At 35.2% G+C, this 12,794-nt stretch overlaps 2 protein-coding genes across 3 annotated transcripts in view; both read left to right on the top strand.

The window, feature by feature from the left end:
- The window catches only part of LOC117102925 (aquaporin-7-like), a 39,355-nt gene extending 32,270 nt beyond the window's left edge, over nt 1-7,085 (top strand). Inside the window, exons 5-8 of one of the 2 annotated variants that reach the window (XM_033243381.1) lie at nt 2,673-2,905; nt 3,885-4,009; nt 5,661-5,699; nt 6,567-7,085. In XM_033243381.1, the coding sequence (XP_033099272.1) occupies nt 2,673-2,905; nt 3,885-4,009; nt 5,661-5,699; nt 6,567-6,661 (492 nt within the window). In that variant the 3' untranslated portion in view covers nt 6,662-7,085. Of the gene's footprint in view, nt 1-2,672; nt 2,906-3,884; nt 4,010-5,660; nt 5,716-6,566 lie in introns of both variants that reach the window. The other variant, XM_033243383.1, reaches the window with a different exon arrangement.
- A 4,102-nt stretch (nt 7,086-11,187) lies between these two features.
- LOC117102905 (cell adhesion molecule 2-like) lies at nt 11,188-12,750 on the top strand. The gene has a single exon (XM_033243354.1). The coding sequence runs from the start codon at nt 11,236-11,238 to the stop codon at nt 12,523-12,525; it is 1,290 nt and encodes a 429-aa protein (XP_033099245.1). The 5' UTR covers nt 11,188-11,235; the 3' UTR covers nt 12,526-12,750.
- The last annotated feature ends 44 nt before the right edge of the window (nt 12,751-12,794 follow it).

The following is a 12,794-nucleotide window of genomic DNA, read 5'->3' as shown; positions in this document are numbered from 1 at the left end:
CATATAGGCCAAGACATAGATGTGTATAAGAGACAGAAAATAAAGAGGTAGAAAAATTGAAAAAAGCTCTAGAGGGAGGAAAGAGGGAAAAATAAAATAATTGTGCCCATGAGTTCAGTGGCGGATCCAGCTATGGATGAAAGGAGAGCTCAATTATTTTACCACTCAATAATTTTGAATTTTCTATTGATTGACTACGAACACAAAACACTATCCCCGACGCCATTTTTTTTCCAACGATTAACTAAATCAGCATGTAAAAAAGCCCAAAACATGGAGACCTAAGACTGAGTTTTTTTTTAGCCATTATTACGGAATGTAGAATACCCGGATAGAACAGCTATCCATGCTCAGTGGCGTAATGCCTGCGCTATCGTGCGATGGTCCGCATGAAGGTCATGCGAGTCACAGCTAAATAACATAATTGACGATATCCAAGAAAACTCTGATACTAATTACCAAACAGACTTGATCACACTAGATTTTAACAAAGCATTTGATAGTGTACCCCACACTCCACAGACATCTTCTACATGTACTTAAGAGTTACGGCATCAAAGGACACCTTTTACAGTGGATAGAATAATTTCTTACACAGCGTCATCAACGAGTTATTGTTGAAGGTGAATTCTCATCACAAGTTAAGGTTGACTCAGGAGTGCCCCAAGGGACATGTCTAGGTCCAATTATCTTTTTTGGGTTACATAAACAGCCTTCCATCAGTCGGTAACTCCAGCCTTCGTTTATTTGCAGACGATTGTGTAGTATATAGAAAAATATAGAATATTCAAGATCAACATTATCTACAGAGAGACCTTACTCTCCCTCTTCAAGTGGACAGAAGATTGGGGAAAGAAATTCAATGAGTCAATTAAAGTGCTTTGTACTTTTAATTCACCGAAGTTCTAAACCCAAGCCTTTCTTTCTACCTGGGCGTTAACATTAGAGGAAATCTGAATTGGTCAACCCACATCAATGATATCAGGGAACAGTGAAATCCATGATTTAAAAAAGCAAACCAAACTATTGGTTCTGCCCTAAAAAATACAAAGAACTCGCTTTTTTCTTCTTGGTCCGTTCTAAATTAGAATTCAGTGCTAGTGTCTGGGACCCATATCTACAGAAAGATGTCAAAAACTAGAGTCAGTGCAGCGGCGTGCTGCCCGTTTTGTGTGCAATGATTATTAAAAAAAACAAAAAACCAGCAGTGTCACCTTAATGATTGAATGACTTGGTTGGAGGTCTTTAAAGATCGTCGTAGAGATATCCGGTTAATTTTATTGTTTAGAATTATCAACGGACTGGTTTCATTTCTAAATGTCACTATTGAATTTAACAATGGTCCCACTAGATCATCAACAGGGGTGGCGCCAGTGGAGAGGGGGGTGGGGACGTCGGGAGAGCTGCACTCTCCCGTTGGGGAAAAAAATCACAATTCGTCAGGGAGAAAAAAAATTATATGTATTGTATTTTTTACAAATTAGTAAACTCTATAATCGTTTAAATAAGCCTTTGAAACCCCTAAGTTCCCACTTTCGGAACCTTTTAGTCGAAGCTCGACCACGCCCACTTTGCTTTCGTCGGGGAAATCCCCCCGTCGGGAAAATCCTGGTGCCACCCCTGACCATCAAGTGCCCACAAAATCAAAACAGTCAGAGTTAACACAGAAATATACCGCCATTTTTTTTATTCCATAAACCATTTTAGATTGGAATAAACTTGATCACTCAATTACCACTACTACATTACGTCTAGAGGGGCCTATTCTGAAATCTTCTCACTTCACCCCAACCATGGTGGAGTTAAAGTCGTGCCTTTATTATAGGCCTAATATTTTACATGCCCTTAATAATCAATTCCTGTAGGAGCTGGATAGGTTACCCTCTTTAAAAAAAAAAAACCAAATAAATAAATAAATGCATTTTGATAAATCTATAGATCATTGTACATAAGTGTTATAGAAAGGTATTTGTCCCATTAACTTAATTCCTAGTCATTACGGCATCACAGAATTCTTGTCTGTTAGGTAAAATTACAGTATAGCAAACATATGTAACTACTCTACTACAGAAGAATCCCTATTAAAGGAACACTTTTGGGACCAAAAGAAGTGTCGCCCTAATATGAGTGTGTCCTGAGGAGGAGTACCTCTATTCAGGGGACTCTGACCAAAAACGTGAAATGTTCCCATTAACAGGGGTTTCGGAATGTTTTCGTACAATGATATAGGCCCCTAACATATATTGTTTTAGATTGTTTTATTATTGACAAGATAGAATAACGACTTAGAAATCAGGGTGTAGGCTGTACGGTATATGTACATTATGTTCACAATTTAACAATTTAAATTCTGGTTTGATGATTAAGTTTATTGCTTAAAAGGTGTCAAAATGTAATTTGTAATGGATTTTGAGACTATTGTAGTTTTATTGATTATTGATTTAACCATTTTTGCACACTCAGAAAATGTCCCTGTCACCTTAATAGAGGTGTCCCCTAAGGCCGTAGTGTGTAAAAGATATATTTCTCTTGAATAGGGGGTGTCCCAAAGGAGGGTTTCTACTGCATTTCAAAACAGTGAATGTTGCCCATTAACCTGTTTATTTCGGTGTAATTAGTTACTGTACTGTATTTTGATATGACTGATATACCTTTCTTATTTTCCTTGGAAGTTTCTGAAAACGGTATTTTTCACCATTGGTGTCATGGCAGTCATTGATGAAGGGAAGAATAAGCAGGAAAACGACCCACTCAAGACCATCAAGCCATCCAAGCGTTTTGAGCCACTCATTATTGGGTTGGTTTTATTTTCGGTCGGAATTGCTTTAAGTTTCTTTGCACGTTTCTATTTTAACCCACTCCAAGATCTTAGTGGTTTAATATTTGTTGAATTTGCTGAGTTAAGGTAAGTGTCTATCAAGGGTATTAAATCATGTATTAATTCACCTGAAACTTGCCTACACACTGTAAGCCTACAGATAGTCAAATTCAAGTTTACAACTTATGTTGAAACTAGCTTTGAGTTCATTAATTTACTAATCAAAGTACTGTAAAAGAATCCATAATTATTAAGCGTGTGGCTCAGCGTCACAGTTGGTCTGATCGGGAATTCGAAACCGACGCTCGTCGCAATGCTTGTCCTTGTTGCAAGGCACTTTACTTACGTTTGCCTTTCTCCACCCAGGAGTATAAATGGGTACCTGGTAGGATGGTGTGGCATTGAACCTATGTGGTTGTGCGTGTAAAGTATTCTAATACTGCCATATTTTTTGTAGGGCATCATGGTGAACAAATACAGGCTTTCTGAAGAAAACGTTTAGTCGAATACGTAGGCGTAAAACGCCATAACCCTTGCATCGGCACAGTTCTTTTTATCGCTAATGGTTGGGTCTGCAGAAGTCATTTCTTGAAGGGCTATAAACCATAGGCGGCTAGAGCGAGTGTATACGAACTAATTATTTAAATAACCAAGGACATTCTTTTGAAAGAGCAAATTATCGCGATATACTTATCCAGCGCCTGCTGTAGATGAGTGTGCAGACATCACATTCTAAAGGCAAAATACTAGCACAACCTCCTGCATATAGGCCAAGACATTGATTACAATTTTTAATGTTAATTAAAAATATTATCAATAATAGTGTTATTTATTATTTCTTTTTAATTCTTATATGAAAAGATGTGTTGTTAATTAAAATAAATATTGAAAATACTGATATAAATTGTTTTCTACTTCAATTGAATTAGGAGAAATTTAAGGCTCATTGGTCAACTCCCTGCACTATTTTGAAATGTTAATATAATACAAACGGATTTATTTAAATTGAAATAGATATAGAATATAAATACTAACAATAAACTGTTTCTTTTCTCCCAAATTTAAGTAAGGAAAAGTGGTGGGGTTTTGCTCAAGCATTTTGTCCAATACTTGGTGCTTTAGTAGGTGCAACGATCTACATATTAAGTATCGAAAACTATCATCAGATGACTGCCGAATCAAGGAGTGAAGGTATCTGTGTCCCCCTTTTGGATTATACGTAAATGTTTATTTTAGAGTAATTAACTTATTATTAATGTATTAAAGATTATATTGGCTGTGTTATCCCGATAGGCTTAGATTATAGATTAAATAAACAGTTAATTTTATTTAATTGGAATTAGATGAGATATTTTCTTTGCCAATTAACAGACACAAATATACATTTTTAAATGTTTTCAATTCAAGCGAAATTAAGGTTATTTGTATTCAAAAGTCTGTAAACACACACAAACATAACTGAAGCAATATTTCATCAATATATATGATCAATCTAATGACTAAAATGTTTATCTTAGATGTTTTTCATAATCATTAAAAAGAGAGTATTTTTAATAGTTATTAAAAATTAAAGAATACATTAATTACACAAATGATATATTATTGAATTTATTACACTAGGGTAATATTACTCAACTGGTATAAATTGAATTAATTTTCTTAAAAAGTGCCTGTATCAGCACCTTTGTCCACCCGCCCGCTCCTAAACATGTTTATAATTTTCCTCCATATAAATGGGCTAAAGTATTTGAATACAATAAATATTAGAAAAGAATTATACCCCTTTGGATCATTTGAGGCTATATATATATTGCATGTAAATTCTATAGTTCACAATGTGAATAGCAGCACGTTTTCATTTTCTTTACTTTTACTTATTTTTGGTAACATGCTTGGATTGCATGTATTAATCTTGATAACGACGAGCAATTTTCTTTCTGGCATTTAATATGTTATTAAAATAATAATATAAACATTAGGCCTATTAGTATTAATTTTTAAGGTTTGACGTTTATTAAAGGTGGTCTGTTATTGGATGGGTCTAAGAGGGAGACCTGAAAGCGTAGTATGAGAGTAAACAAATGAAATTTGAATGAAATTATTTTATGAACTAATAAAATTAATTTTTAAAAAAATTAATTAAACAGTTAATTTTAATCTTAATCTTAACTAAATAGCGCTATATAATATCGCATTATTATAAATGTCGCATTATTACTTGAATTCTAATAATATGTCATCTGAGAGCAGAATACAGAATGGGTAGCCCCGCACCCTTGCTAAGGTTTCATCAAAGATAGTGTAATTGGACGCAAGTGGCGCTGTTCTGATTGGCCAGTTGTTAAGTTTGATTGACACTCCAGCAAATTCCATTGTGATGTAGGTGAACTTTGAACAATATAAATACTATACTTCCACCATTAATAATATGCAATGTTTCAATATCATCATAATTTGAAATTTAAGTAGTACATACAATAAACGCCCTCCATTAAAAATCTCCCAATTATAAACTCTCTAAATTACATTATTAAAAGTTTTTTTTTTTAATTGAAAAGATTGAAGAAAGTACATACAATTTCATCCCCAGTTATTATTTCATGACTAAAAATGTTCAAAGAAAAAATTCATCTGGTCCTATAAAGATGTTACTTAGGATTATCTATTGGCAAATATAACTCTCTGAAATACAAACTTTCTCTATTACAAACCATATTAGGACATAGGGATATGTAATTGAGAGATGTTACTGTAATTACTATTGTTACTATCACCTGAATTATTGAAAATACCGTAAATATTTAAAATCGATTTTTTTTTCTTATTATCAATGTACATTCAGGTGCCGGAAGTTATGATCCGTTAGATCAAGACAATCCAAGTGAGAGTTTACCATAGTAAGAACAAAGTATTGTAGGCTTAATTAAACTAACAAGCCTGTTGCCATAGTCAATTTTCACTCCATTTTCATTCTCCATAAATTAGAATATGTGTTATGGTTTCACCCCATTTTCATTCTTCATAAATTAGAATATGTGTTATGGTTTCACTCCTTTTTCATTCTTCATAAATTAGAATATGTGTTATGGTTTCACCCCATTTTCATTCTTCATAAATTAGAATATGTGTTATGGTTTCACCCCATTTTCATTCTTCATAAATTAGAATATATGTTATGGTTTCAATGAATACCCAAATACAAAAATATCATCTAGGCTGCTGCCCACATATGGTCGTATTAACAATTAAGGAAAGCGTGAACAGTAGTCATACCTGTCTCTTATACACATCTAGATGTGTATAAGAGACAGGGGTGGTGGGTTTTGTGAGAGAAAAACATCGAGGAATGAAAGGAAGTTGCCGAGTGATGATCTCTTATTTTCAATTATTAACAATCTTAAATTGTTGAGTTTGATGTCATTTATATGTAGAATTTCTCAGCTTTTAAACTCAGGCTCGTCCAAAGTCGTAGGCCTGGATTTTCTCGGGACGACTTGATGCAATAACCTGTGTGTGTCCATATTTTATTACAAAAATTTCCTCACCAAAAGGCTGGGAGCGTTTGCGTGGTAATATTTTATTGGTTTGCAAGCTTCTTGTGTTCTTGCTCTTGAGCATTTTCCTTTGGCAGTAACTTTACAGATTTTGCCTAGTGGGTGTAAGCATACCGTATGGACAACGGAGTCTTATGTAAGTATCAGTGGTACTTACGTGTTTGAGTAAACTTTGAATCTATTTATTACCATAGGTGATGCAGAACTTATCGCCCAGCTACACAGTGTGAATATTGGTTCAGAAATTCAGATTTCAAAATACAAGCTAACGTCTGTTTCATTGGCTTAGTTGTATACCTAACTTTCATCTAACAAACTATAGTATTTCGAGCGTCATGCCTCTCATGAAATGGACACATGATGTGCAGCTGTACCTTTTTTGTAGAACATGTGATATCAGTCTCTTCAGTGGATATTCGTTTGTTCTCTCGTGTATATGATTTAATTTTATTTATATTATGGAATATTTTATTTCCCTCTATTGAGCTTTAATTCTTTGAACTCTGATGCAGTAAATAACTACAAGTTATCAAAACACTGTATAGGCCTACATTTATATTATATACGGGATATATATACGTATATGTAAATACAAAGACAGAATACTGGTAAACAACAATGTTGTGAAAACAATAGCTGGATGTCGTAGAGATAAAAAAAAAATTGATAATCAGTTAGCAGTCAGAAATAAAAGAGCTTTTTGGACAAAATTAGACCTTCCCCAGTGATGTGTGTTATGTGCCTGTATTTTAGCCAATGTAGGAGTGTTTACATTGGTCAGTCCAGGCTGACTAAACCACCTTCTCATATAATATCGTTGAAAAATAATTGATAACTGATAAATTATTAATTTATTGCAAACATTCAATCATTATTTCCATTATTCCTTGATTTGTTTTCGAATGCTTAACAAAACCAAATTTGTTGTTTACCAACCAAATGAAATGTTTAACTTTATAGTTGGTTAATTACCGGTATGCTACCTGTTTATGTATTAAAATGTAATCACTTCAGAATTATGTAAAAACGACAATGAACAGTAGTCATACTGTAACGAGTTCTTGTTCTTATATCATTTCTAAGTTTACTAGACGGTATAAAAATTTTTTTAAACACCACAAGACAGTATCAAGATGATTATTAATGATCTTTGTATTAGAGGCAGTATAGCTTATCGGCATTTTTTTTTGTCTTAAATGTTATGTAAGTCTGTTAGAACCAGGGAGTAGAATGTTGTATACTATAATTTTTCGATTTTTTTTACGATCTACCTAATGTGTGTTTTTTTTAAACTTTGTATTTTAAATCATATATATAAAGTTAATTGGATTGAATTGATAACAATACTGGACATTACATGTCACAGATTTGAAGGGACATTTCACTGATCATCTGTCATATGTAAATTCATGAATTACTTTAACAATTTAACAACAATAATAATTTTCATATAATTTCTATTTAGTATTCAAAATAAAATGTTGCTCTTATTTTTGTTTCTTGTTGTAGATAACTTGCACGCTATAACGCTGCTTCAGTAAACCTCTGTAAAGTTGTATAGGACTAAACCAACCCTTACCATGGTAACTAAACGTATTTTGGTATCTTTGTTATATGGAATGTGGCTTCTAATCATGGGGATTATACTGTCAGTTGGTCCGCGCAATTATATTTATGACTTAATTAATGTGTCTATGTGACACTTAATGTTTAGCCCATAATTGGCTGATTGTTTAATTAACCTGTTGCTATTTGGTCCTGATTGGATAGATCTGTGAGTAGCGTACTTAAGTTGTCGCTTTAGGCCCGACGACCATCAGTTACAAAATTTGTTTGTTTGTTTGTTTCATGTATTTTTAAAAATAAGGTATCGTTGTAAATAAGTGTATTATTTTTCAATTGTCTTTCTGCTCGATTATTTTGAGCCTTTATCATAAAAGTCTCGACGGTGTATTCCGTAATATGTAAATTGATGATGTAACCCTAAATCCAGTAACTAACAATTTAACCAGTCATTGATAATTGAACGAATTTATAATGCGCATTAAACATCGTTGAAAATCTTGGTCGCAGAATATTTTTGTTTTATACTATTTTAAAATAGTATAAAATTAATTTTTGTATTCCGTTTTTACGCTATTTTTGGTACTGTATGACCAGTTACACAATGTAATCGGCAATATTTTACGCACACGTAAGTTCCATGCATCATAAACCACTGGTATATAAAGATAACAACATAGGTAATAAGTAGATATAATAATTAGAAGTCGTAAAACTATCTGTATTCTATTACCCAGTGGATAAATAGGAATGATAAACAGAGATGCAAATACACATTTCCAAGTTCTACTAGAACATGTGTCTGCAGGTTATAAAGGACAAGATGAACCCCAAAAGGACTGTTCTCAAATGGTATCATATCTAACATATAAAACAATTTAAAACACTGAAACACAAAACAAATAAAGGAAAGATTCTAGGAATAGATGCTAACGTGGCAAAAGCATCAACTCAATCAAGGGAAACTTTCAACAATCTTCTAGAAACAGTTTATCTTGTACGCTAGAAGATTGATTCCAAGACATGCATGATGTCAGACGGAGGAACACGTAAGTAATCATCACACATCATAATAATAATAACAACAACAACAACAACAACAACAACAACAACAACAACAACGATGATGCCGGTATCCGTCGAAGACGCTTATGCATTGACATATCTGAGCTATACGCCTACAAAAATAACAAATAAAATAAACAAAAAAATTAAATAAGTGATAATTGGCCCAAAATAACGGAAGGTGACCAGAATGGGACTCAACCATTTGATATTCAAACAGCATCGCTGTCAAACCCTTGTGCACGCAGCCACACGTTAGGCAGTATGGCTCCGGGACCATCCACCTTGGGATATGCCCTTGGCTCCACTTGTACCGTGCACTGCAAAGAGAGCAACGCTGTCTCGATAAAAGAGGAAGTAAGCCCAAAACTGGCCACCAAGAAATGAATCTGGAGACGAAAAGAAACACCATAATCAGAGGAATCCAGTAAGGAGGGACGAGGGGAACTTTCCCCCCACCCCAACCGGTTTTCCACTAAATTTTAAAATTCAAGGCATATATTGAAATTAGCACTCTGACTTATCTGTGCTCCCACCCCCACCCCCCGATTTGAGCAATTCTGGATCCGCCCCTGATAGTGGTAAAAGACTAAGAGGTAAAAAAAAATGCTTTTTTAGTGCAATTGAGAGACAATGACATCTTGATAGGTTCAGGTGAATTGTTCCATAAACCGGATGCTGCCGACAAAAATGTGCGTGTGCCCCAAGATATTTTTTGGGCCTCTTGACTACTCCCAAAGAAAATTTTGGATCGAAGAGATGCCCTGATGGGAAGTAGGGGGTATTAAGTCGGATAAATAGATTGGTGCCTTACCAATTGAAATGCGATAGACAAGGAGGAGGATTTTAAATGCAATGTACTCTTTAACTGGTAGCCAATTTAAAGATTTTAGCATAGGTGTGATATGGTCAGTTTTCTTAGAACGCGTAACTACTCTGGCAGCAGTATTCAGGTAAATGGTTCCATAAATCAAATGCTGCCGACGAAAATGCGTGTGCCCCTATTTTGGCAGCAGTATTCTTAATACGAGTTAATTGATGAATCAGTAAGTCAGGTAGCCCTAAAAATAATGAGTTACAATGATCGAGTCGTGAGGGGAAATATGAATGAATAAGTTCTTCAATTGCATTGAATGTCATTTAAACTTTTATGCGTCCTCTTGAATCTAGCTTCTGCAGTACGTGTTATTTAATTCTACTGGGCTGCCAAATTTGTTTCGGAATTTTTATTCGTTCTTCTTCTCAACACTTCATTTGCTTTGATTATCGATACAGGTAAATATTGTTATATATTATTTTGTTATTATCATTATGATCAATATTTTATATTGTTAAATATTCGCTTAGGATTATCCCCGATAAGCTCTTTGTGACATGATCAGTTCATGTTTATTTGTTTCTGTTTGGGAGTTCTAATGAAACCAACTAAAATTGAGAATATTTGGGATAGTTCTTAATGACAATTTGAAAAAAAAACCCAGTGCTTATCAGGAACAAGCTCCCTGGGGGAGTATTCATAATGTTGCAGCAGCTACATCAGCGCATTTTGGAATTCAACTCTACCCACTTATACTCCTGGGTGGTAGATAATAGTAATAATAATCAATATTTATATAGCGCCTAATGTTAACCTCTAGGTTAACATTAAGGAAGTAGTGCCTAAGGCAAGGCACTGTGCCTTTCCCAAGGACACAAGTGAAATTCAGAGCGAGGGATTGAAACCCCGACCAAATGTTGGGGAAACCAAACCGTTCCTGTTGTGCCAAACCGCTTCTTAGTCATGCTCAACAACGTACCTAACATAAACTAGTTCTTATAGTCTCAACAAGTTCTGAAGCAATGTGACCACCCCTCTTTATTAAGCAACAGTCTAGAAATATCTTTGGACCAATAGAGTAGCGGCAGTACCGTATAGTGTGGTAATTATAAAATAGTCCTGATTTATATTTTCGCAATACGATTGGTTACACGGAAAATAGCTTAAGCCAGGTTTAAGTTCATATGTTTATTATATTATAGTTCTGTTTCTATTGTTATTATGATTAAATGATTCATTGGTTATACTAAATCAATTATGTTGTTATGCAAATTAGGTATCTTACACTTAACTACTTATGGTTGTCAATCGTGTCACGGTATTTAAGTACAGAATTAAGTCTAAGATCATAATTATACATCTTCGTTAGTTGTTATTCCACGTTCAGCGTTTCGAAATCTCTGACAAAAATTTTAAACATGGGACGAACCTATGAATATGTGCTATTACTGTTTTCTCTTACACCAATATTATCAGATGCAATTGAACTAATCGAGGGTCCAAGCGACAGTGTTGTATTGACGAAAAACGTAGCGATTTTGCGCTGCCGAGTCGAGAATATCGCTAACGAACAGATCGTCTGGTACCATCAGGATACTGGTGATTACATCACATTGGCGCGTACACTGAGTACTAAAGATGACGACAAATTATGGCGATATTCAGTTATCGGAATAGACAAAGACGGCATATACGATCTGCTCATCACCGACGCAAATGCAAATGTCGACGATGGTACGTATGTATGTGGGTACTCCAGGCAGCCAGGTAATTTTGTATCACTCGGGTCCGCTACTCTCATCGTTCTAACACCATCCAACGACGCTTCACCACAGTGTTCTGTTGATTACTTCGGGCTACAACGGCCTCCGCAAAAAGGAGACTTTGTACAACTAGTTTGCGAATCTTCCGGCGGAAACCCGGTTCCAAACAACACGTGGTACCGAGATGACGAGATTATTTCCCCTAAAGTTCAAGAGCAAAAAAGTTACTTTGGATTGAGACTACGAGAGGATGACCAGGGGGTAACTTTTACTTGTGAAACATCCAACGATGCACTTCGTGAAGTGAAAACATGTGAAGTATTTCCTTACCAAGATGTACCAGATGTAACAGTCACACAAACCAGCGCGAGTGTTCTTGGTGGTGATACTACATTTGTCTGTGAAACTAATGCAAAGGGGCCTTTACGATACAGGTGGAGAGAAATAAATATGAATATTCTCTTAGAGAACCGTTTTAAAATCACGGATAATAGTCGTGTCCTTAAGATTTTGAACCTCAAGCAAGGTGATCTTAATACAACCGTTGTGTGTGAGGTTGCTTATCAAAATTTAGTTTCAACCGAGACAGGTAAACTTGTAATACTGAAATCGCCTGACATCCTACCAGAAACTAGTCGATCAGCAAATTTAGGCCTACACACATCTGCCGTTGCTGCCATCACGGCTGTCGTCATTATTGCCATTTTGATTGCACTCGCAGCGTTTTTGATCACAAGACAACTTACTAGACGTAGGAACAATGGCGATGGAACTCCTGAACCAGTAAAGTTCAAAATGATTGGAGAGACGGACACAGATGAGGAAGCAATAAAAGGTAAACAAATAGACAAGGGCGTAGAGAAGACTGAACATGAAGACGACATTAGAACTGATTTACGGTTGGTTGATGAGGGCACGATCGAGCATCATGAAGAAAAGCAATGAACTGTAAACTCTGATACCGTAAAACGTCGAATAGAAGCCATGGTCTTCTTTTTAGGACCCATAGATGGGGTTCTTTTTTAGACGTACCTCTTTTCGAGATGGCCTTCCTTTCCGGATTACATTTGCAAATTAAAAAGGGAAGAGAAGGGAGTCTTTTACAAAATGAATGCTATGAATTTTGGAATTGCTACCAGTGGCGTATCTAGACGTTAAGTCTTGAATTGGAGGGGATGATGGGGGGGGGGGCAAATGTGAAGGGGGGGGGGGGA

Source organism: Anneissia japonica, unplaced genomic scaffold, assembly GCF_011630105.1.
Source record: "Anneissia japonica isolate Jap-2015-1 unplaced genomic scaffold, ASM1163010v1 scaffold285010_len649756_cov215, whole genome shotgun sequence".
NCBI lineage: Eukaryota > Metazoa > Echinodermata > Crinoidea > Comatulida > Comatulidae > Anneissia > Anneissia japonica.
Note: the sequence above shows the minus strand (reverse complement) of the source record. Positions and strands in the feature narration are given on the sequence as shown.

Excerpts from the sequence above, each read along its gene's own strand:
- LOC117102905 (XM_033243354.1), top strand. The coding sequence starts at position 11,236 with ATGGGACGAACCTATGAATATGTGCTATTACTGTTTTCTCTTACACCA.